Source organism: Chiloscyllium plagiosum, chromosome 4 (genome assembly GCF_004010195.1).
Source record: "Chiloscyllium plagiosum isolate BGI_BamShark_2017 chromosome 4, ASM401019v2, whole genome shotgun sequence".
NCBI classification, from domain to species: Eukaryota; Metazoa; Chordata; class Chondrichthyes; order Orectolobiformes; family Hemiscylliidae; genus Chiloscyllium; species Chiloscyllium plagiosum.
In genome coordinates this window covers 127,461,567-127,483,876 of record NC_057713.1, presented here as the reverse complement: position 1 = coordinate 127,483,876, position 22,310 = coordinate 127,461,567, and the positions used below count along the sequence as shown (strand labels likewise).

The following is a 22,310-nucleotide window of genomic DNA, read 5'->3' as shown; positions in this document are numbered from 1 at the left end:
TCTCAAGAAGTGGTATATATCTGAAGTTTCCTGGCCATAACCTAAATATATAATAACATATTGACTATATTAAGATTTTTTCTTCGGTTTCACAAGAGGGCCTCTTTGTTTCGTGAGTAACTTATTCTGACTTTGTAAATCTATAGCACACACTTTTTGAGAGATTGCATGTAAAAGAGGGCATCACTCATCATTGCCCTCTTCCACTTCCTGTGTGCCATCTCCAAGACTCACTGCAGAGGGCCGTCTCTTGCTCAGATGTAATGACTGTAGGGCTGGCTCCTGCTCCCTCTGGCCCTAGGCCCTTCTGCTGTGCCTTGTTGTGAGGCATACTGTACACAATGACAATTCTGGATTTGCTTGCAGAGACACATAGACTCTTGTTAGTGTCTGGAAATTCCTGAATTTAATGGACATGGCAGCTGCCAGAATACTGCGCACAGAGATGCAAGACTGCCTTAGTGTGGTCACACTGCCTGCACTTTCAAGAACAGAAAAATGTCTTATTAATGTAGATGTCAAGTTGATTACTTGGATAATGGTCTGGTGCCATGATTGCAGCTGATAGCCACTGTACTTCAAGCAAGCCATAAACTCCTAGACCTGCCATATCATTGAGAATATTATTTGCTCCTCACTTGACCAAAGAAAACATTACCTTGATGCACCTGTGTGTGGCTGATTGTGAAAGGCTGCAGAGGTCTTTGGCTGACCATTGGAAAATGACAGCAGCATAAATGTTTAGAGCCACTTTGACTTTAAGTCTTCACCAGCAGGACCTGCTAATCTGCAGATAATGGTGCTTGATTTTTCCATCCGGGCATACATACCTTCGTAACTAATTCACTGGTAATCAAGCCTTCTCATTAATTTGTTTTCTGTCATGTCTAAGTATGACTCCAGAATTGATATCCTCTAGCTTGGGTATATCATTTTGTCATCCTCCTGTGTGGAGTACACAGTGCAGCCTCCACCTTCTGGCCTTGTCTGCTCCATCTGGCTGTATGTTACTTCTGCTCACATTGAGATGGCTTGAATGAGGGTGCCCCATTTCAGAGCTTCTATGGCACAATGGACACTTGTCTCCTTATTTGGCAGTCTGAGTGGTGCCAGAGTTAAGGCTGACAAGAGAAACTCTTCCAAGGCCACAGAACACCCCCATCCAACTTCTTTTCATGTCAACCCACACAAGTTTGGAGTGGATGATTACTGTGGTGGTACTTGAAACATTTTGCGCTCTCCAAAAGGGATCCTGAGCACGATCAAAATCTTCCGTTAGCTTCACAGCTTGTCCCAATGCCATAAATGAATGAGTCAGTTCCTTCAAATGCCAACAATGAAAGTCATTATTGCTTACCCTGTCTCATGGCAAGACTTAACAGACTTTCAGGCTCCTCTTTGATAAAGTAACTGCACAAAAATCTGGACAGATGAAATGTTCAAAATTGTTTTAATAACCCATTTGAAATTTTAATTTGCATTGAAAGCTTTGGAACTTTAAGTATCTGACTGCCTGTAAGGCATATGTACTGAAATATTCTACCTTTTGTCGAATTTAGATGCTCTGTTGTAATACTGGACGATCCTTTATCAGCCCTGGATGCACATGTAGGAAGTCATGTCTTCCACCAAGGAATTATGGGGATATTAAAGAGGGAACACAGAACAACCATTTTTGTAACCCACAAACTGGAATATGTTGAGCAAGCTGACTATGTACGTATGACATTTTGATTAACTTATTCAAGTTTTCCTTGAAGACATCATCATAAAGTGCTGAGATATTTTAACAGCCCATTTTATTTACTTCACATTGTCATTTGGGTATCTTTATACCATACCCTATAACTTAACGTTTAGGTGAGCAGCCTGCTTACAGGGCTCTGTCCTGTTTTAAGATTGCTGCAGCAACATATACTAGAGTATTACTGATTGACTGACTTACCTATTTCTCTATTTACCATTTCTCCATTTGTGTAATCGCTGTTTACCACTTTATCCAAGATCATGGTTCATAGCATATTGCGAGGAATAGACCTGTCTGTCATGGAATTGTGCCTTTAGAATGCTGAAAGGGGAGGTGAAGACATGTGGTGGTGTCAGAAGGAGCTGCTGGAGGTGACAGAAATGATGGAAGATGATATGTTGATGTTCATGCATGAAAGTACTGTCAGCTTTGGTTGGTGTGTGTGCGTGTGGTGGGGAGGGAGAAATAATGGGTGATAGTAACAAGATTTTCTCAGTTGAGAATTCTGATATTTCTTCCCTTTCCTTGAACTGAAGACTCCCACACCTTGGTTGGGATATTAGCATATTGGGTTCCCCAGATCTTCACCTTTCATCCTACAAGCCTCCATATTCAGTGGATCATCCGTCACCACTGCCCCACTATCCAGCATAACCCACCACTAAATACTATCTTACCCCCCCTTTCAGCATTCCTAAGGGTCCATTGCCTTCATTTATAACTCCTCTAGACAACCTTTGCTTCTTTGACCACTGCCTTTGGCCTTGCACCCCCAACTATTTTGATATGTAAACTCTCTCTAATCCTCAATCCTGTTGGAGAGCTTCACTTTTGTTCACTTTCCCACCCTTGCTCTTTCATTTGCTTAAAAAGTATTATATTTTTAACATTTTTAGTTCTGATATAAGATCATAGACATGAAATGTTAATTATGTTACTGACTCAGTCGTTGCTAACACTTCTCATCAGATCCCCTGCCTGTGCATGGAAATATAACGCTTTTTTTCATTTTCTTACCATCCCAGGGTCCATAAACTCTTTCCAAAACTCTTTCTGTTTTGTATTCATTGTTTACATTGGCCTCCCACTTTTAATGAAGATTACAATTAATTCCAAATTAAGTGGGTGGTGGTCTGTGGAAAACCTCTATTTAGTATGCTATATGGAGCATAGAACATGCCTGGTGAAGCATGCCTAAAAATGTGACAACCCAGTGAAGCTAAGATATAGGAATTCTTACATGTTAAATAGGAGTAACAATATACGATAGACAGACCTAAGTGATACTACAGATTCCAGTCTTCAGCCAATTTGATTTGTTCCATGTACTTTATACCAAGTGGTGACTTGGTATACAGTGAAGGCTATGGGTTCTGACCATGCCTGGCAGTAAGTTTCAAGATTTACTCCAGAACTTCTGCTCCCTGAGCCAAGTGACTCCAGTACAGTTACAAGACTGCACCTATTTAACAGTATGTAAAACTGTCCAGCTACGTCCTGTCCATAAAAAAACGGGATAAATTCACCTTGGTTAATTACCACCCCACTAGTTTACTCTCAGTCATCAGCAACGTGATGAAAGATTTCACCTCCAGTACAACGAAATGTAACTTATGCAGAAATAAACTGCTGACTGCATCATTTAGAATCCACCCCAGCTTCTCAATTCCAGATGTTATTACACCCTTAGTTAAAACATGGACTAAAGAATTGAATTCACTTGAATAAAGAAATGTAGTGAAAGCGACCTGGCCTTTACATCAAATCCATGTTCAGCAAATGTAGCATCAAGGAGCTTTAGCAAGTTTGAAATCAGTGGGCATCAGGGAAAATTTTCCATTGGTTGGTTGTACCTAGCACAAAGGGAGATTGTTATGATTGTTGGAGGCCAATCATCTCTGAGTACACTGCTGCAGAGGTTCCTCAGGGTAGTACACTTAATTCAACCACCTTTTAGATGCTTTATCATAACCTTCTTTTCATCACAAGATCAGAAATTGAGATGCTTGATAATGTTTGCACAATGTTTTGAGAAGATCTGTCTTTAACAGAGATTTGTTCTGTCCTGTTTTTCTTGAAGAGCGGTGTTGTAAATCTGGTGTGGAGGTGTTTGCTTAATGGAAAGCAACGTAAATAGCTTTGGGTTTTTAAAAATTAGACAAAAGAAGCATGAGTGGGTGAAGTCAGGTTCACACACAACCGGGGTTTTAGATTTACCTTTGGTTGTTGAAGTAGGGCTTTTTGGAGTTGAAGCTGCTAGCTACAGCTCTCCTTCTCTCTGCTGTTATGAGCTCCCTTCCGAATAATTCCTGATGCTTACACCAGAATGACTGCAGTGGTTCAAGAAAGCAGTTCACCAATACCTGGGAAAGGAATAATGGCCTTGTCAGCAACGTTCACATCCCGTGAAAGAATTTTTGAATAACTTCCAGTCACCTAGAATTTTAAATCTCCACATTGTCTCATTCTATCTGTCCTTTAGGTTCATTGTTGTTCTAGTGAAGCCATACACTCGAGGAACAGTGTGTCATCTTTGATTTTGGCCTTTTACAGCCTTCTGGATTCAGCATTGATGTTAAAAACCTAAAGCCTAACTGCAGCTCCCATTTGTTTTCTTTTTCCTTCTAGATTATGGCATTACACTTGTTTTCTTCTTGTTTCCACATTCAGAACATAGTTGTTCACCCTTCTGGTCATACCTCCTATGGAAAGAGCTTTTATTTCTTTACTTGTCCCTTTAGGTCTGTCCCACCAACTCTTTGTCATTCAATCTCTTGCACCTTCCAACCCATGACAGACTTGACTTTCTCTTTTTTGTCTTTACCCATTTCCCCCTCCCCACCCCATACTTGCTTTAAAACCTAGTACCATTCTATCTTATACCAATTCTGATACAAAGGTATTGACCCAAAATATTAACATTTTCTTTCACCATAAATGTTTTCTGACTTGCTGAGAATTTTCAGCATTTTGACTTTTATTTCAGATTTCCAGCATCTTCAATTTTTTGCTTTGCTATTACAAATACACTTTCTTGCCCTGAGAAAATGGGATGGCACTGTAGCTCAGTGGTTAGCACTGCTGCCTCACAGCACCAGGGACCCTGGTTCGATTCAAGCCTCAGGCGACTGATTGTGTGGAGTTTGCATATTCTCCCCTTGTCTATGTGAGTTTGCTCTCACAATCCAAAGGTGTGCAGGCTAGGTGAATTTGCAGTGCTAAATTGCCCATAGTGTTCGGGGATGTATAGGTTAGGTGCATGAGTCAGGGTAAATGTAGGGGAATGGATTTGGGTGGGACTTGTTTCCACACAGTAGGGATTCTAATACAAGATATCCTCACTAGAGACACCTAAACGTGATTGAGATATGTGTAAAGTTATTGTGTGGAGTCATGAAGAGAGACTGGATCAGTTAGAACTATATTCATTGGAGTTGAGAAGAAGGAGCGGAGATCTCATAGAAAGCTATAAAATTCGAACAGGACTAGACAAGATAAACATAGAGAGGATGTTCCTAATGATTGGGGAGTCCAGAACCAAGGGTAACAGTCTACAAATGTGAGACAGGCTTTTTAGGTCTGAGATGAGGAGAAGTTTCTTTACTCGAATTGTGAGTTCAAAGAGCCAAATGGTCTACTCCTGCTATTTTCTATGTTTCCATTTTATGCATATAGATAAGGAAACAGAGGACTTATTTTGCATTTACTATACTAAAAGGTGTAGTTGTGGCAAATAGCATAACTGCACTTTCAGGGAAGTTAAGTAACCACTGGTCACAGAGGAAGAGAGGAGTGCAATAGATAGATACTGTATATTGATTGGGCTAGATAAAGAAGAGTGGGAGATGGTTCATTTGCAGCATAAACACTGGGCTTACTGGCCTGTGTTTGTTCTTTGGTACTTTGTAAGTTCTTTTATTTTAATGGATCTGTTTGAATTTCTGATCAACAAAGGTTTAGTTTAACAGAAATAATTGTTTAAATAAAGTAATAAGTGAGCTGCAATAAATATATAATCTTTTATATTGTGATTCACTCATTTTTAGATAATTGTAATGCAAGATGGGAAGATTGAAGTCCAGGGAACCTACAAAGACCTCTCTGAACAAAATCCAGATATAGTAAAAGCCTGGAAAAGCCTAACAGCAAAAAGTATGTCTTCTAGGGTAAAATGCATTTAATATTGTTGTATTACCATCCTATACCTTTTTATATGTTAAAATAATGCTTCTGGAAGGAATTGAAAATGTAGCTTCCAGTTTTGTCCCAAATTTTCAGCTGATAGTCTTTCATCAGAAGCCTTTGCTTAAATTTTCTGGCTTGTAGGAAAAGAAGCATTCTGCTATCTACTTCCCCATCGACAAGAATGCCACACAACAATATTACTGAAAATGAAAACATGCAAAGTTGGAGACACTCTTATTACTCAGGAGGTACAAGGCATTAGAAATAATTCTCTGACAGCATGTGACAAGAATTTTTCCCACAGACTGCTATTGGGATTTCAGCTTTACATGATATATATTTGTAACCTTAATAAAATATTGAGAGTTATAATGTGTAAGTTGAGATGAACACCAATTGAGATGATGTAGCATTTTATGGGGAGAGAAGCATCAAATTCAATGAAGCTTTGACAGGCTAAGTGAGCAAACATTGTGGCAGATGGCATTTACTATGGGAGAATTGAGAGATCGTCCACTTTGGAATAGAGAAAGGTAAATATGAATATTCTGTGATGGTATTAGAGACTAGAAATTCATCTGTTATCTCTCAGTGCATACAACTCCTGCCAAGCTTGCACATATCCTTATTCTACCTTTAACATCAAGCCAGGTATCAACAATTTCAATGAGAAGGTAGAAGGGCAGACCTGGAGCAACATCAAGCACATCTAAAAATAAAGTTGTACACTGGGCAAGCTGCAGGACAAGACAATATCTGTACTAATCAGCAGGAACAGCACATTCTAGAGACAGCTAAGCAATCCTACAGCTAATAATTGGGTACATGAAGGCCCAATAATTGGGACTCTAAGAGGCCTGTTGTGTTTGGTTGAGGGCTGAGACCAGACACAGCACTGTCCCTGTCTTTGCCCACAAGCATCAGATCAAATCAAATCTTTGCCATTTTTGCCATATTTATCTTGAGCAGTGATACATACTTAAATGACTGATGAGAAAAGACATCAGGACCATCTCAATCTTCAAGAAGGCGAAAGCAAATATGTGATTGCACATTAAAAAGGCTGTAAGATTTTCCTGTCATTATCGGCCGGTTGTGATGGGGTGATGATCCATCTCACCCCTGCTTGAAGTGATTATTGACATAAAAAAAACTTCATATGCTTCAGTTTGTTTTACGAGAACCAGCCCAGCACACTAGTTTTAACAAAAGCTGTGGCCAGACCATATATGAACTGTAACTTTGAAGACATGTGCTGCACGACTAGCCATGCTCAATGGGCTGATTGGCGTACTGCTGATCCTGTGTTCCCAGCTACAACACTGGTATCTAAACGACAATGTGGAAAGTTGCCAAACTGCGACCTTCCCACACAAATTGGGATGAATCCATTCCAGTCAGTCTGCTCTAAGTTATAGAGTCATACAGCACAAAAAGAGACCTCATCCATGTCAACCAGATTTTCTAAATGAAGTTGTCCTATTTACATACTTTTGGCCCATATCCCTCTATACCTTTCTCATTCATGTACTGGTCCAAATACCTTTTAAATGTTGTAACTGTACCTGCCTCTACCAACTTCATCTGGCAGTTCATTCCACACATGCACCACCCTCTGTGTGAAAAGTTAACCCCTTAGGTCCCTTTTAAATCTTTCCCCTGTTACCTTAAACCGATGCCCTCTAGTTTAGAATTCCCCTATTCTAGGGAAAAGACCTTTTGCTGTTCACCTTACCATGCCACTCTGGCAACTCTGTAAGGTCACCCCTCAATCTTCTACACTCCAGGGGAATGTCCCAGCCTGCCATTATCAACAAATTAATGGAAAGTATTACCAAAAGTATTTGTTAGCTGATTCTTAATATTCCCAGCAATTTTCTGGGAGTTTGGAGACTATCAGCACCTACTGAGAGTGTCCAGGTCACTGCTGTTGTCTTCAAACATAAATAACTTGTGTCTTGCTCCCAAACAAACAATCCAGGCTTTATTCTGATTTGTTTATCACGTATTGCTTCCCTCTGGCACATTTATTGCCATCTCCAGATTTGACTTTGCATTGTTGAGCCACCCTATAAAATTCCAACTAAAACAAAACATCACTTCTGGCATAAAATCCTAACTTGTCTCTAACATGACTTGATTCTCATTCACTCCTCAGGCAAAATCTTGTCCTGTTTCCAGGAGCATGAAGTAAGATGAAGCAAGATCGGCCAGGGAATTTAGTTGTGTGAGAGGCCAAACATTAGGTTCCTAACAAGTGGCAGGGAAGTTGAATATTTTTAAGGTAGAGGTTGGTCGTATCAAAGGTAAGTGGGAATATGGAGCTGAGGCTGCAATTAGACCTGTCATGACCTTGTTGAATGACAGAGCAGGCTAGAGGGGCCTCCTGTTCACAATCCTTACATTCATATTAAAAAGCTAGCTCACAAGATTTGAGTATCCCATCCTGGTTAACATGAGTGATACTATGCTGACTATGTATCAGAGGTGTACAGGCAATTGCTGGACTTTGGAATGAATAGTCACTGTTTTGCCCTCATTTAGTCATAGAGACTCATAGTGAGTCATAGAGTCCTACAGCATGGAGGCAAGCTCTTTGGCCCAAACTGGTCCATGCTGACCCCATTTCCCTGTATTTGGCCTATTTCCTATCCATGTATTTGTTCAAATGTCCTTTAAATGTTGTTAATATACCCACTGGATTCCATGCGATCTAATCTTCCAGAGCAGCCTACCATGTTAGTTGTAAGTAGCATGGAAAATGACCAAGGACAGAACTAGAGTGTATTGGGCACAGTTTAGTTAGAGTTTGATGCAATATTGCATTGCTATGGCCAATAGTGTGTGTGTGTGTGTTTTGATTTTTTTGGGTTTTTTTCTATCAGTTATGATTGTGTGAAATTACATTTTATTAAGGTGACCATGAAGAAGATAAGGAAACTGAAGTTGAAATGGAAGATGAAGTTTCAAAAATGGAGAAAAAACCTAATGATAATTCGAGAGGGAAACTGATTCAAGAAGAGGAAAGAGAAGAAGGATCCATTCCCTTACAAATTTACTTGAGTTATGCCCGTGCCATTGGCCTTTTCTTTTCATTTTTTCTAATTTTCTGTGTGATAACAAAGCAAAGCTTTCTGGTGGCTGTTGATTTTTGGCTCGCTGAATGGTCATCTGCGGGAAACCATTCAGAGACAACGGGAACTCAGGTCTGTTATCAAAAGCTCTTTGTCAAAAAGTTATTTTATAATCTTAATTCTACTGTTAAGTTTAGATTTTTGCTAAATAAAGAGCCATGTCATTTTACTTAATAACTTTCATTCTTTTATGGTTTTTTTTTATGTCCTTAGTATGGAAATAATGTGGGAAGTGCCATTTTGAACCATTTCCTTTATGGATATATTGGATTGACTTTTAGTGGAATCTTATGTGCTTTGTTAAGTTCCCTTGCACATGTTATTTCAGGTCTGTGTATTTTTGATCTGACAATTGAATTTAACTGAAGCTTTGATTTATAAATTAAGCAACTGTGCACGTTTATTTCTTTTTATGTTCTTGAGAATTGATCTTACTTAAATTGATAAATCAATGTTCATTCAAGGGTCATGTTGGATTCCTTATTTTCTTTTATATTGCAGGTATCCGTGCTTCAAAGTATCTGTTCATAAAAATGCTGCAAAATGTTGCAGCTCTTCCATTAAGATTCTTTGAAACCACACCTGTTGGAAGAATTCTAAACAGGTATGAATCTTGAAAAGTTACATTAATTATATAGATCACTTCCAGATAATTATTTTTCTTAAATTACTATTTTGTAGTGCAACAGGTAGTGCACATTACAAAGTTGTAATTATAGAGAAAAGTGAGATTGAAGTGTGTGAATAGCTAACCAGAAATGTAGGCTATTTCAGAACTTAAAATACATAGCCAGAAGCAATTCACCCGGGGGCAATTGCCGTTACTAAGAAAGAACATTATGTAGTTGTTCAGTTCAAGTTCAGCTCTGCTTTTTCACTACAAAATTAACTTTGAGGGTTTTAACTTTTTCTTTTTAATTTAAGGTAGAAATAGTAACCCAAATGAACTGTGTATTAAAGCTTATGTCTCTTCCTAATTTCTTTTTTATATTCAAAATAAAATGCTTGATCACAATTTGTATGAAAAAATTCCCTCATTTCCAGGGCAACTGTTAAAGTAATCTTTTGCTGAAGCAGTTCATTAATTATCCCACATTTGCATTAAAATGGAAATAGTAGTAGCTTATGTGCCATGCTGAAGTGATCAAATTAAGAATGTTCAAGAGACCAGAGTTGAAGTCCTGGACCACGGTGTAGGATGTGGGGGATTTAGAAAGAAAGGGAAACTAGTCACTTGCAATTAATGGAAGACTTAGGTGCACTGCAAAATGTAAATCAAATACACTATGGGATTTTGTTGATGATGGCTTAATCAGGTATCAGTGCAAAAATTCATTGAATCATTGTTTATTTCCAGGTTTTCATCTGATTTCAAAACCATAGATGATCAAATTCCCTCAAACCTGGAGCGACTCATGTGGCACATTGCTTTGTGTTTAAGTGCCATTGTGATCAATAGTGTTGTGGCTCCATTTTTTCTCCTTCCAGTTATTCCCTTACTTGTTCTCTATTATTTCCTTCAAATGTATTTCAGAGCATCTTCCAGGTAATATTCTTGCAAATATCTTTACATGGCATGATTAGTAGCATTTGTGTCTGATTTTGTTTCACATTTCTTTTTCTTTTGTTTTACTATTGTGGAAGCAATGATTTTGGTAAGTTGTAAGGAGACTGTTTGAATCAGGAATTTTTTTTGTTAGAAAAAGAGGCTTCTGGTTTACTTAACATTGTACTGCCATTGCTTTTTAGTACTTCGTTAATAAGGCACAGGATTTTTGAAGTACATTATTATGAGTTGGTGACGATCATTGTTCAGCTCTGCAGGACAAGACTAGTTTTTGGCTAGCAAACGTGAGCACAGTAATGTCAATTAAAGTTTGTCTGTATTGTATTCATTGAAAACTCATATCGTTTATAAGGTTAATAAATCACATTTAACATGTTCTTTTGGTGTTGTTGCTTATACGTGTGAAATTTAAAGGCGGGTCAGTTAATTTTTACATTTAGGAATTTAAGGAATGTTCCCTAAGCTGTGGCTAGACATGTTGAAGTGAATTTTAAATAGTGGTCATGTTTAATTTTGATTTAACTTTGGGCTGCAAACAAACAAAAGAATATAAAATATATTTTAATTTGCAAGGTTTGTGAAGGTTTGTAGCTCAGGTTGAGATTTAGCTTCACTTGGAGGTCGCCACTGATGATGTTTCCTAGCCAGGTAATGAAACGTCTGGATATCAAACCTACAGCTCAGCGAGCAAACCTACACCTTATATTTTAATGTTTTATTGAAGTGTGAACCATCTCGTCAAGTATATAGTTTTTCAGGTAAAGTTAGTTTAGCATTCAAATGAAACAAGTAGATGAATCCAGAAAGAAGTGGTAAGAAAATGTCTGAAAGATGGTGCAAGGAATTTTCCCAGCCCCTCAATAACGTGGGCAATGGTGAGTCAATAGGGGTAATATGGGAACAACAGGAAAAGTATGATTTTTGACAGCAAGAAAATAAATCCTATATTCCACATAAGGTTTTTAATGGCTAAATGAGATTTTTGGTGTGAGTGGTGAGGGGCCTATTTGCATGCATTAATACCTTATAATTACCCAAACTCACCTGATTTAGTGCAGATTTCCATTTTCCCAGAGAAACAAGACAATCACAATTTCTAACGTCTAAGTCTGCGTGGATAACTGGTAACTACAACTTGTTGAGCACTACTTCAGGTATTCAGTTTGGTCAATCTTTGCCAACATTGCAAGGCACACTGTATGGGTATGCCTGGATCCTTCAACCCTGGAGGTTAGCAATGGTCATGCACCAGCCTCACCACATCATGGCACATTTATGACTCTCATAGTGCAGTTCACCACTTCAGTGTTGCAGCTTGAGGCTTACTGATGCCATTCATTACACTGCTGAGGCCAGACCACCTCATAAATTGAAACAAGGTGCATCATCAGATGTCTTAACTTACTTTCTTAGCATTCACTCACTTTGCACCTACTTGGATGTGCACAGCATACCTGCCTTGCCTTTTTGCACTTTAGGCTTCAGCCAGACCTTAAAGGCTCTCAATACTTCTGCCTTGTCTTGCCTTTTTAGTGCTGACAGAAAACCAGGCAATTAGTCATGTTTCCCAGCAATAGGGTGAACATGATGCTACAGCTGAGTTCCTCCACAAAATGCATTGAATGGGCTTCAACCAAATGGCCATGTTTCAAAATCTAACTGGAGTAGTCCACAGCGAAGTCCAGGGGGACTGTCATCAGTCAGGGAGATCCAGCACAGTAGGTCAAGGGTGTCGTCCAATATCAGTCCAGGGTCTTGGACATGTTGAGTTGGTCACTTGGTGTGTTCAGGCTCAGGTTGTCTGTATTATTAGAGTCTTGGGGAAAGGGGCCATAGTCAATCTTTAATGCAACCAGTAAGGGATTAATGGTTAAGTCAATCTGGGAGTTGTATAAATAGTGGGGACTTGTCAGTCATCACTGAGAGCCGTTCAGGGTTCCTAATTGTTCACGGTCAGTGGGCTTTGTCAAACCTGGGGGTATGTTCACTGAATGTTAAGGGGGAGTTATCAGGAGTGACTGCTGTGATGGGAAAGTTGAGGAAGTTAAAAGTAGGGATTGAAAGCTGCATGCTGGAATGCAGAGGGGACAATATTGTGAGGGGACAGCTCATCATATTATGATGGGAGATAGTAGAGCATTGGAGGGCCCCAAGTTACTGCAGGAGAGGGAGGAATCATAGACCATCACCGCCATCTTGCACTCGGTTGGGGGGAGTGAAGGACAGTGCATAACAATGTCTGGCATGGCTAAGCTGGGTCTTCGGGTAAAGTGGGAAGATGAAGTGTTAAACAGGAGTTGGTTGGGAGCAGAGGGAGGAGCAAACTGATGATATTGACAGGGAAGGTAAAGCAGAAAGGAATGTGAAGGTTGTTTTTGGGGTCAACCACTTATATTGACTAATACTCAGTCTGTGAAGTGAACAAGCAGACTATTGGAGTGTAAGTATTGATAGAAACTTGACCTCACCAAGAGATGGGGTGATACCAGTAGATATCCACTTGGAGCAGGAACCACATACAGGACCCCCGGAAGTCTCCTCTTAGGACACTGCAGCTATTCTACCTCCGCTCTACCTGCAACCTTCAACCATGTGGAAGCTGAGCCCAGGCCGATGAGCCTGCATCTGGCCAAGACACACACAACATGTCTGGCCCATGGAGCCTGTGATTGTCTTTCAAATTTCCAAACAATGTTTAAGACTTTTTGAAGAGTTTTTTTCTCATGACATCCATATTAGTATGAACCCTTTTCACTATTGCATGAGGGAGCATCAGATGTTGTGAAGGCCTTCAACAATTTGTAATCTTCACATTTCCTGTTGTTTAATCGAAGTTGAGAGAGGATACACCAGTAAGCGGTAATTGCAGTTGGGATTAAACAGGATGCTGACAAAGCTCTGGTTCCATAGAAAGGAGTTTTCAAACAAGATTTCCCCCAGTTGACGTGGCTAACAATGCCGCCTGATACAATGCTTCTCACTGGGGTCATGCTGGAGCAAACAATCCAAGGATTAAGAGGTACCCTCTTTATGTAACAAACTGCAACAAACCCCTGGACTAGGACAAGCATAGGAACCTCACGTTGGTTATCTATCTTATTGCCCTCCATGGCCACATTGATATTGCTTTGCATATATGCTGGGTGGCCAGTCTCTGAGTTAAGTGTCAGCTCTGACTCTCGTCATTGCATAAGTGTTCCGAGGTCCGGACTGTGGAGTTTGGATACAGAGTGAAACCTTTGCTTTGAAAATCTTGGAATAGTAACATGCCCAAATTTACATGTTCATTATATCAAGTTGGTCTCCCTTGCACTTTAAAAGAGAATGAGAAAATATCATTGGTTGAATGTGGATCGCCTGCAAAAGCGCAGGGGTAGTGTGTTGTTTGAAGAAGTCTGAATTTAATCCCTTTTCTAGTTACAAAATATGAAATTGACCTTGTTAACAAACCAGTAGACCCAAGTAATAGATTGCTTGTGCCATAAAATAATATGAATGAGCATTCAGGTGAGATTCAGAATGTTGTTTTTTAAAGTAGCTTTGTAAAATGCACAGAAAGGGGATATGGCTAAAATATTGTCATTGTACTAGCAAGATTCAGTGCTGAGACCAATGACATTGAAAGATCAAAAATGTAAAATATCAGTGCACTGATATTTCCTAAAAAAAAACACCCATCTGTAAGCTTGTTAGATGTTGCATTATATTTGATACTGGTCTTTCATCCCTTGAAACACGTCTTCAAGCCAGACTGATAGTCACACAGAATGAAGTCTCTTCTAACTGTAAGAGGGTGAAATTGGTCAATGCCAGTGGTGTGAGACATGCATGGAAAAAGTTGAGAGCCCTTTCAAAACACACCCGTTTTCTTTTTTATTTACTGTACAATTTGCCTGATTTTCTTGCCATTAAAAAGGGTTCCTAATTCACTACAATTGCACTTCATGACACTGATTGCAGGCCAACCAATTAAATGTGCTATATTAGGTGCATTTAGATGCAGTGACTACTCTGATACTATTCCAACATAGTAGAGAAGAAGCTTAACTCTACATGTAGCTATGTTCTTGGAGAGTTCGGTTTTCACTTACAGAAAGTCATTTTTGAAAATGGTTTATTTTTTTTAGAATTTGTTTAAAATATTATCAAGTTCTTTGCTCTTGATTCTAGATTTTTTTATTGTAATTTTGATAATCTGCTTTGCCAGTGGTAAATTTGTTCAAGTTCAGGAAAATAAATTATGTATTTTTAAAAAATGTGTCAAATTGCTCTCAATGTGAACGGTATCTGGAGAGATGATTTTTCTGGCACATCTACTTTTCTTTTGAAATTTGGCAGAACCTTCAAAGTCTCTTATTAGATTATAATGCAATTGTTTAGACTGATTCAGCACGAAGAATGTACATGCAATTAAATGTAAGGTGCAAAGGCTGTAATATTTGTAAAAAGGGTGTTAATCATATCCTTAATCATTATAGGGAACTTCAGCGGTTGGACAGCATCACGAAATCACCTGTGTTTGCACATTTTTCGGAGACCCTTGGAGGTCTGACAACTATCAGGGCATATAGACATGAAGACAGTTTTTTCCAACAAATTCTTAACAAGATTGACTATAACACCACTGCTTATTTATATCTGAACACAGTGAACAGGTGGCTGGGAATACGACTGGTTAGTCTTCAAATGAATCACTTTTTAAATTATTGAGATGCTATTAACTTTGAGTTAACCTTGTATAAGATCTATATTGATTTATTCAAATGATATTTGAAAACATTTTATGAGAAGACCAAGATGAAATTTTAAAATTTAGTCCCAAAAGACTCAAATTAACATCATTAAGCTGCTTGATTCCTGGATGAGCAAGTATATAATTCCAATGTTAATTTCATTTTTCAGGATTTCATTGGAACAAGTATTGTCTTTGCTTCAGCATTCTGCTCATTATTGACAGCAACATTGGGCTACCTGCAAGCTGGACTCGTAGGCCTAGCTATTTTATATGCCTTAAAGGTACAAAAGATAAAACTAATTATAATCTTGGATGGTAGTATGTTTACAAAAGTATTGCTGCCAGTTTCACTGAATCCTTGTGGCACAGATGTAGGCCATTTAGTCCATTCTGCCTGCATCAGCTCTTCGACTGAGCAGCTTATTTCTTGCCTTTACCCTCTCTTCTCCCTGTAACTCTGCACATTCTTTATGTGCATTTAACTGTCTTTTTACTCTTTGAAAGCCATTATTTTTAAAGTTAAAAATCATCAGCTCTTCGACTGAGCAGCTTATTTCTTGCATCTTCCCTCTCTTCTCCCTGTAACTCTGCACATTCTTTACCCTCTCTTCTCCCTGTAACTCTGCACATTCTTTATGTGCATTTAACTGTCTTTTTACTCTTTGAAAGCCATTATTTTTAAAGTTAAAAATCACAACACCAGGTTATAGTCCAACAGGTTTAATTGGAAGCTCTAACTTTTGGAGCGCTGCTCCTTCATCAGGTGGTTGTGGGCCGCGCTCCAAAAGCTAGCGCTTCCAATTAAACCTGTTGGACTATAACTTGCTGTTGTGTGATTTTTAACTTTGTACACTCCAGTCCAACATTGGAATCTCCAAATCATAATTATTTTTAAAAGTCTGATGTAAGAATTTCAATTAATTTATGACAGCACCAAGAGAAGACATTTGGAATTTCAGGCATTGTCTTGCTTTTAAAAGAAAAATTACATGTAATGCAAATGGAAGATGCTGGAAATACAATACAAAACATTCTAAAACTACTCATAGATCAAGCAGGCATGTGGGGAGAGAAAGTTAGAATAAATGTTTCAGGTTGATGATAGGTAATTGACCTGAAACATACTTTAGAGATGGCAAGAAGGACAATCAATTTTGTCATCTTGATATCTCAAGAATTAAATGCTGGGCATGATGGTCCTTGAGTGAGCTTCTTGACTCACCACCAAATGAGGGTCTTAAGTGATCAATTAACAACCAGTTAAGGACCACTTGACTACTTCAGAGCCTCAACTTTCCATTGGCCTAGAGGCAAGAAAAGTTGGCGGTCTCAGAATTGCCCCAGTCTGAGACCAGTGAAGAAGTGGGGCAAGGTGGGAAGGACTTTAGCCATGACCCCATCCCATGAGGCTGAAAAGTACTTTCTACTGAACCGAAAGTCGGGGCCTCTGCTTATGATCACTGGAACCTTGAGGCTGCTGGCCTTTGTCAGCTTCTGGTGGGGTAGGGCTTCAGTATTGAGGCTTGTGACTTGCCAAGAAGCTCCCCAGTCAACTTTTAGGAGGTTAATTGGCACTTGATCTAATAAGCTTTTTCATTGATGGAAGCAGGGAGTCAGTTACTCTTGAAGAGGCCATATCCCACGCTTAGTGCACAGAGTAATAGCTCAAAGTCTCTCTTTCTATTTCCACGCATACTACTTGTGTATTTCCAGCATTTCAACTTCTGTTTTTAAATCTCCCACAATTTGGATTCAGCTATATAAACCTCCAAAAGCTATTTCTCTTCTTATCTTTGCTGTGTAGAATTATTTTCAGCTGCAAGAAAGTTATGACATGGGTTTGAATCTTAAGGACAGACAAAAATATCAGACACAGAATAATCAGTCTCATTGGTAGAATTGTTGGAAATGGAGCATTTCTTGAATACCTTCCAGCTTTCAGTTTGCTGTACAAACTTCTATAGAAGCAAGACCATTTTTAACACATTTAGTTGCATAAGTAATTTTCTTTGAAAAGCCCTTCTCCTACTAGAACAGTCATTTCATAGAATTAGTGATATACGACATAGGAACAGACCCTTCAGTTCAACTTGTCCATGCCGACCAGATATCCTAAATAAATCTAGTTCCATTTGCCAGTATTTGGCCCATATTTCTCTAAACCTTCCTATTCATATACCCGTCCAGATGCCTTGTAAATGTTGTAATTGTACCAGCTCCCATTACTTCTGGCAGCTCAGTTCATACATGCACCAGTCTCTGCATGAAAAGCTTGCCCCTAAGGTCCCTTTTAAATCTTCCCCCTCTCACTTTAAGCCTTTGCCCTTTAGTTTTCAACTCCCTCATCCCAGGGAAAAGACCTTGTCTGTTTACCCTATCCATGTCCCTCATGATTTTATAAACCTCTATAAGGTCACCCCTCAGTTTCCGATACTCCAGAGAAAATAGCCCCAGTCTACTTAGCCTGTCCCTATTGGTCAAACCTTCCACTCCTGGTAACGTCCTTATAAATCTTTTCTGAACTCTTTCAAGGTTCACAACATCATTCCTATAGCAGGGAGACAAGAATTGCAGGCAGTATTCCAAAAATGGCCTAACCAATGTCCTGTACAGCTGCAACATGACCTCCCGGCCTCTATACTTGGTGCATTGACCAATAATTTTTGTTCAGGATTTTTCTTGTTCTTTGCGTTTTCTCATGTAGTGAATTCTACTTCTGAATTGTAAATAAGTGCAATCCAGAACCTTGGAGACGTGGGATTCATCCTGATTTGTGTTGTTTGCTGATCAATGATGATAGTGATGCTACAGTAGTATTCCAAGTTATCACTAAAATACTGTAAAAATGTTGAAACCTTTTTTACATGGTTAATGAGAATGGGAAATGTTTTCATGCAAGTGGCTGTTGAAGCAGCACCTAAGACACTGAAGCAATCAGGTGCATATGCAGAAGACCTGGACATGATCCTGGCTGATAAGTGGCAAGGCCCATTTATGCCACATGTCAGACGATGACCATCTCTAATAAAAGAGAATCTAACACTCTGTCCCTTGAAAATCGATGGCATTACCACCTCTAATACCCTGCTATTAAAATCCTGAAGATTACCACTGACCAGAAACCCAACTGGACGAGCAAAATAATTACTATGGCTACAAGAGCAGGTTAGAGGCTACAAGGCAGAGTTACTGAATTCTATTTCTCTAATGCCCGAGCACCATCAACAAGGCACATGTCAAGGATGTGGTGGAATATTCACCAATTGCCTGGATGGGTGCAACTCCAGCAACACTCAAACAGCTTGACATATGCAGGATAAGGCCCATCATCTTCAGAATTCACTCCCTTCAACACCATAGTAGCAGCAACAGCAGTGTGTGTGCCATCTATAAATTGCACTGCAGTAACTCACCAAGACTCTTCTGACAGCATCTCCCAACCCCATGACCTCCATCATCTGGAAGGACAAGGGCAGCAGATACAAGGGAATGTTGCCAATTCCAATTCCCTTCCAAGCCATACATCTGATTTATAAGTATATCACTATTCCTTCACTGTTGTTGGGTCACAATCCTGGAATTATCTTCCTAACTGTTCTATGGGTGTACTTGTATCCCAAGGCTGCAGAGTTTAGAATTCACTGCTGCTTTCTTCGGGGCAATTTTGGTTACGCAATAAATGCTGGCCTGGATTGCAACACCCACATCCATGAGTGGATTTTTTTTTAGAAAAAAGGAATTGGATAATTATTTGAAAAGGGGGTTTCTAAATGGGTATTGAATTAGGGACAGAGAAATGGGTTTAGAGTAGACAACTGCTGAATTGTTAGCAAATACATAAAAGATCTTTGGCTGCAATAAAATAATTCTATCTTTTCAGTGCCATTCTTTAGTAAATCATGAGATATAACAATACTGTGGGTGATTTTAAATGTGTTCCTTACTTCAGTTGCCATTGTTTTCAACATTTGTTTTTTTTTTCAGATGTCTACTTATTTGAATTGGTGCATCCGGGAATTCGCAGAAATGGAAATGCAAATGAATGCAGTTGAGCGGGTGAATCATTACACTACCCTTCCATCTGAGCAACAGCTTAAAGAATCACAAATTGGCACAGGTTCAAAAATTATTTTTTTAATTCAGTAACTTCCAATCTACTTTTGATTATTTGTCAGATCTTATGGTCATAGCTCTTTGCAATAGAATGTTGCAAAGCTATTTGAAATATATAAGCAACATTCTGACATCTGTTCCCAGGCAACTAGCAGAAGCTTACCTTTTTATTTATGTTTTTGGATTAGTGGTGCTGGAACAGCAGCAAAATTGACGTTTCGGGCAAAAGCCCTTCATCAGGAAACCTTTTATTTATGTGTTGTGATAATCTCCATGATATGCAACAAATTGTGAAAAAAAATTGTTTTAGATTATTCATGACTTTTCTACTCCTGAATAATTTTGGATTGTTTCATGTTACTGTCTTGAGTTTAATATAAAAACAATGCTAAAAATACTCAGCAGTCAGGCAAAAACTGTGAAGAGAAATTGTTAGTCAACGTTCATTGACCTAAAATGTTCATTTAAAACAAAAATGATGGATAATGTCAAACATTAGGACAGTAATACAGAAACATACTCTGCAATAACAGCATTGATGCTCTCAAATTTCAATTCTGTCAATTTTAATAGTCATAAATGTATAATACTTAAATGTAGTATATTAAGAGTTAGTGATTGGAATCTTGATTTCACTCAGTGTCTTAACAGATTTAATTTTAGTGTTTTATATCACCATTTGACCTTGTTTATGTTTTAGACTGTCATAATTTATAATTCATAATTTATAATACTGTTCATAATTTATAATTCAGTTAGGTTTCTCTAACTAAATCTATCATAATTGAAAGGATTGATAATTTGTTTTGTCTATATCATTAATGCATTGAAAGCAATTTAGAGAAGGTTTACTAGACTAATACCTGGAAAGGGTGGGTTGCTTTATGAGGAAAGACTGACTGGCTTGGCCTACCTCCTCGAGTTCAGAAGAGTCAGTGGTAACTTAGTTGAAGTGTGTAAGATTTTATGGGGACTTGACTGGATAGGTGTGGAAAGGACGTTTCCTCTAATTGGGACATCTAGAACTATAGGTCATATTTAAAAATAGGGAGATGCCCATTTAAGACAGATGAGACAAAATATTTTCTTTGAGAGGTAAGTGTTTTTGGAATTCCTTTCTTCAAAAGGCAGTGGATGCAGAATCTTCAAATATTTTTAAGGCAGAAGTAAATAGATTCTCAATTGCCAAGGGGATGAATATTATCAGGGATAAGCAGAAATGTAGTGTTGAGGTTGATGTCAGATCAGCCTTGATCTTATTGAGTGGCAGAACAGCCTTGAAGGGCTGAGTGGCCTTATTCTTATTCCTTGTTCGCATGTCCATACTTGATAGTTAGGCTAACAATGTTTTATTTCATTTTGGTTTTTAAAAGAAAAGGCTTCCGTTTCATAAAAATTAATAGTGAATAATTCTTTTCTGCAGTATAAATAATTTTATTATTTATAGAATTTACATTTTTCTTTAGGGTCGAATCCTACCAACTGGCCACAATCTGGAGCAATCGAGTTTAATGAGGTCAGTGTACGATATGATGAGAAACTTGATCCTGTCATCTACAAACTGACACTAAAAATTAACCCTGGAACCAAAGTTGGGATCTGTGGAAGAACAGGAAGTGGAAAGTCGAGTCTGGCATTGGCCCTTCTAAGAATTGTTGACAACTTTGAAGGTATGTTTTTCTTCAATAGGGATATTTTGCATTGAAAGCTTTGTGTAGAGTATTTTTTAATGGATAATAAAGATATGTGCTCACAAATGTAGTAGGGGTTAGCAAAGTAAATAATTATAGCCAAGTTTGTGAATGACAAAAATAGGTGGGGAGGCAAGTGGTGAGAATGGGACAGAGTCTGTAGAGGGGTATAGATAGGTTATGCAAGTGGGCAACAACTTAGCAGGTGGACTATAGTGTGGAAAATGTGAGGTCATGCACTTTGGTAGGAAGAATAGAGGAGCTTAATATTATTTAAATAGAGAAAGCAGAGTATCAGAATATGTGATTTCTGAAAGCCAAATTTGGATTGAATATAGAGCTTCTTCAAAAATAATTCTTTGACATGCCTGTTACAGGATGTTTTAGTATCTAATGTCCCTTTACTTTGTGTTTTGGAATTTTCAATAGACAATAGGTGCAGGAGTAGGCCATTCTGCCCTTCGAGCCTGCACCACCATTCAATATGATCATGGCTGATCATCCTTAATCAGTATCCTGTTACTGCCTTCTCTCCATAACCCTTGATTCCGCTATCCTTGAGAGCTCTATCCAAATCTTTCTTAAATGAATCCAGAGACTGGGCCTCCACTGCCCTCTGGGGCAGAGCATTCCACACAGCCACCACTCTCTGGGTGAAGAAGTTTTTCCTCATCTCTGTCCTAAATGGTCTACCCTGTATTTTTAAGCTGTGTCCTCTGGTTCGGCACTCACCCATCAGCGGAAACATGTTTCCTGCCTCCAGAGTATCCAATCCTTTAATAATCTTATGTCTCAATCAGCTCCTCTCTCAGTCTTCTAAACTCAAGGGTATACAAGCCCAGTCGCTCCAGTCTTTCAGCGTAAGGTAGTCCCGCCATTCCAGGAATTGACCTCGTGAACCTACGCTGCACTCCCTCAATAGCCAGAATGTCTTTCCTCAAATTTGGAGACCAGAACTGCACACAGTACGCGAGGTGTGGTCTCACCAGGGCCCTGTACAGCTGCAGAAGAAACTCTTTGCTTATATACTCAATCCCTCTTGTTATGAAGGCCAGCATGCTATTAGGAGAAAGTGAGGTCTGCAGATGCTGGAGATCAAAGTTGAAACTTTATTGCTGGAACAGCACAGCAGGTCAGG

At 38.9% G+C, this 22,310-nt stretch overlaps 1 protein-coding gene across 8 annotated transcripts in view; it reads left to right on the top strand.

Annotated features, from left to right (window-relative positions):
• The window catches only part of LOC122549405 (ATP-binding cassette sub-family C member 9-like), a 141,869-nt gene that overhangs the window by 98,612 nt on the left and 20,947 nt on the right, over window positions 1-22,310 (top strand). For all 8 annotated transcript variants that reach the window (XR_006311522.1, XM_043689176.1, XM_043689172.1 and 5 more), the window contains 10 exons: window positions 1,560-1,716; window positions 5,794-5,899; window positions 8,849-9,138; window positions 9,280-9,394; window positions 9,568-9,670; window positions 10,424-10,612; window positions 15,112-15,307; window positions 15,536-15,649; window positions 19,353-19,485; window positions 20,948-21,151. Coding sequence is in view for 7 of the 8 variants with exons in the window: in XM_043689176.1 (XP_043545111.1) it covers window positions 1,560-1,716; window positions 5,794-5,899; window positions 8,849-9,138; window positions 9,280-9,394; window positions 9,568-9,670; window positions 10,424-10,612; window positions 15,112-15,307; window positions 15,536-15,649; window positions 19,353-19,485; window positions 20,948-21,151 (1,607 nt within the window). In the remaining variant the exon portion in view is untranslated. The remainder of the gene's footprint in view (window positions 1-1,559; window positions 1,717-5,793; window positions 5,900-8,848; window positions 9,139-9,279; window positions 9,395-9,567; window positions 9,671-10,423; window positions 10,613-15,111; window positions 15,308-15,535; window positions 15,650-19,352; window positions 19,486-20,947; window positions 21,152-22,310) is intronic.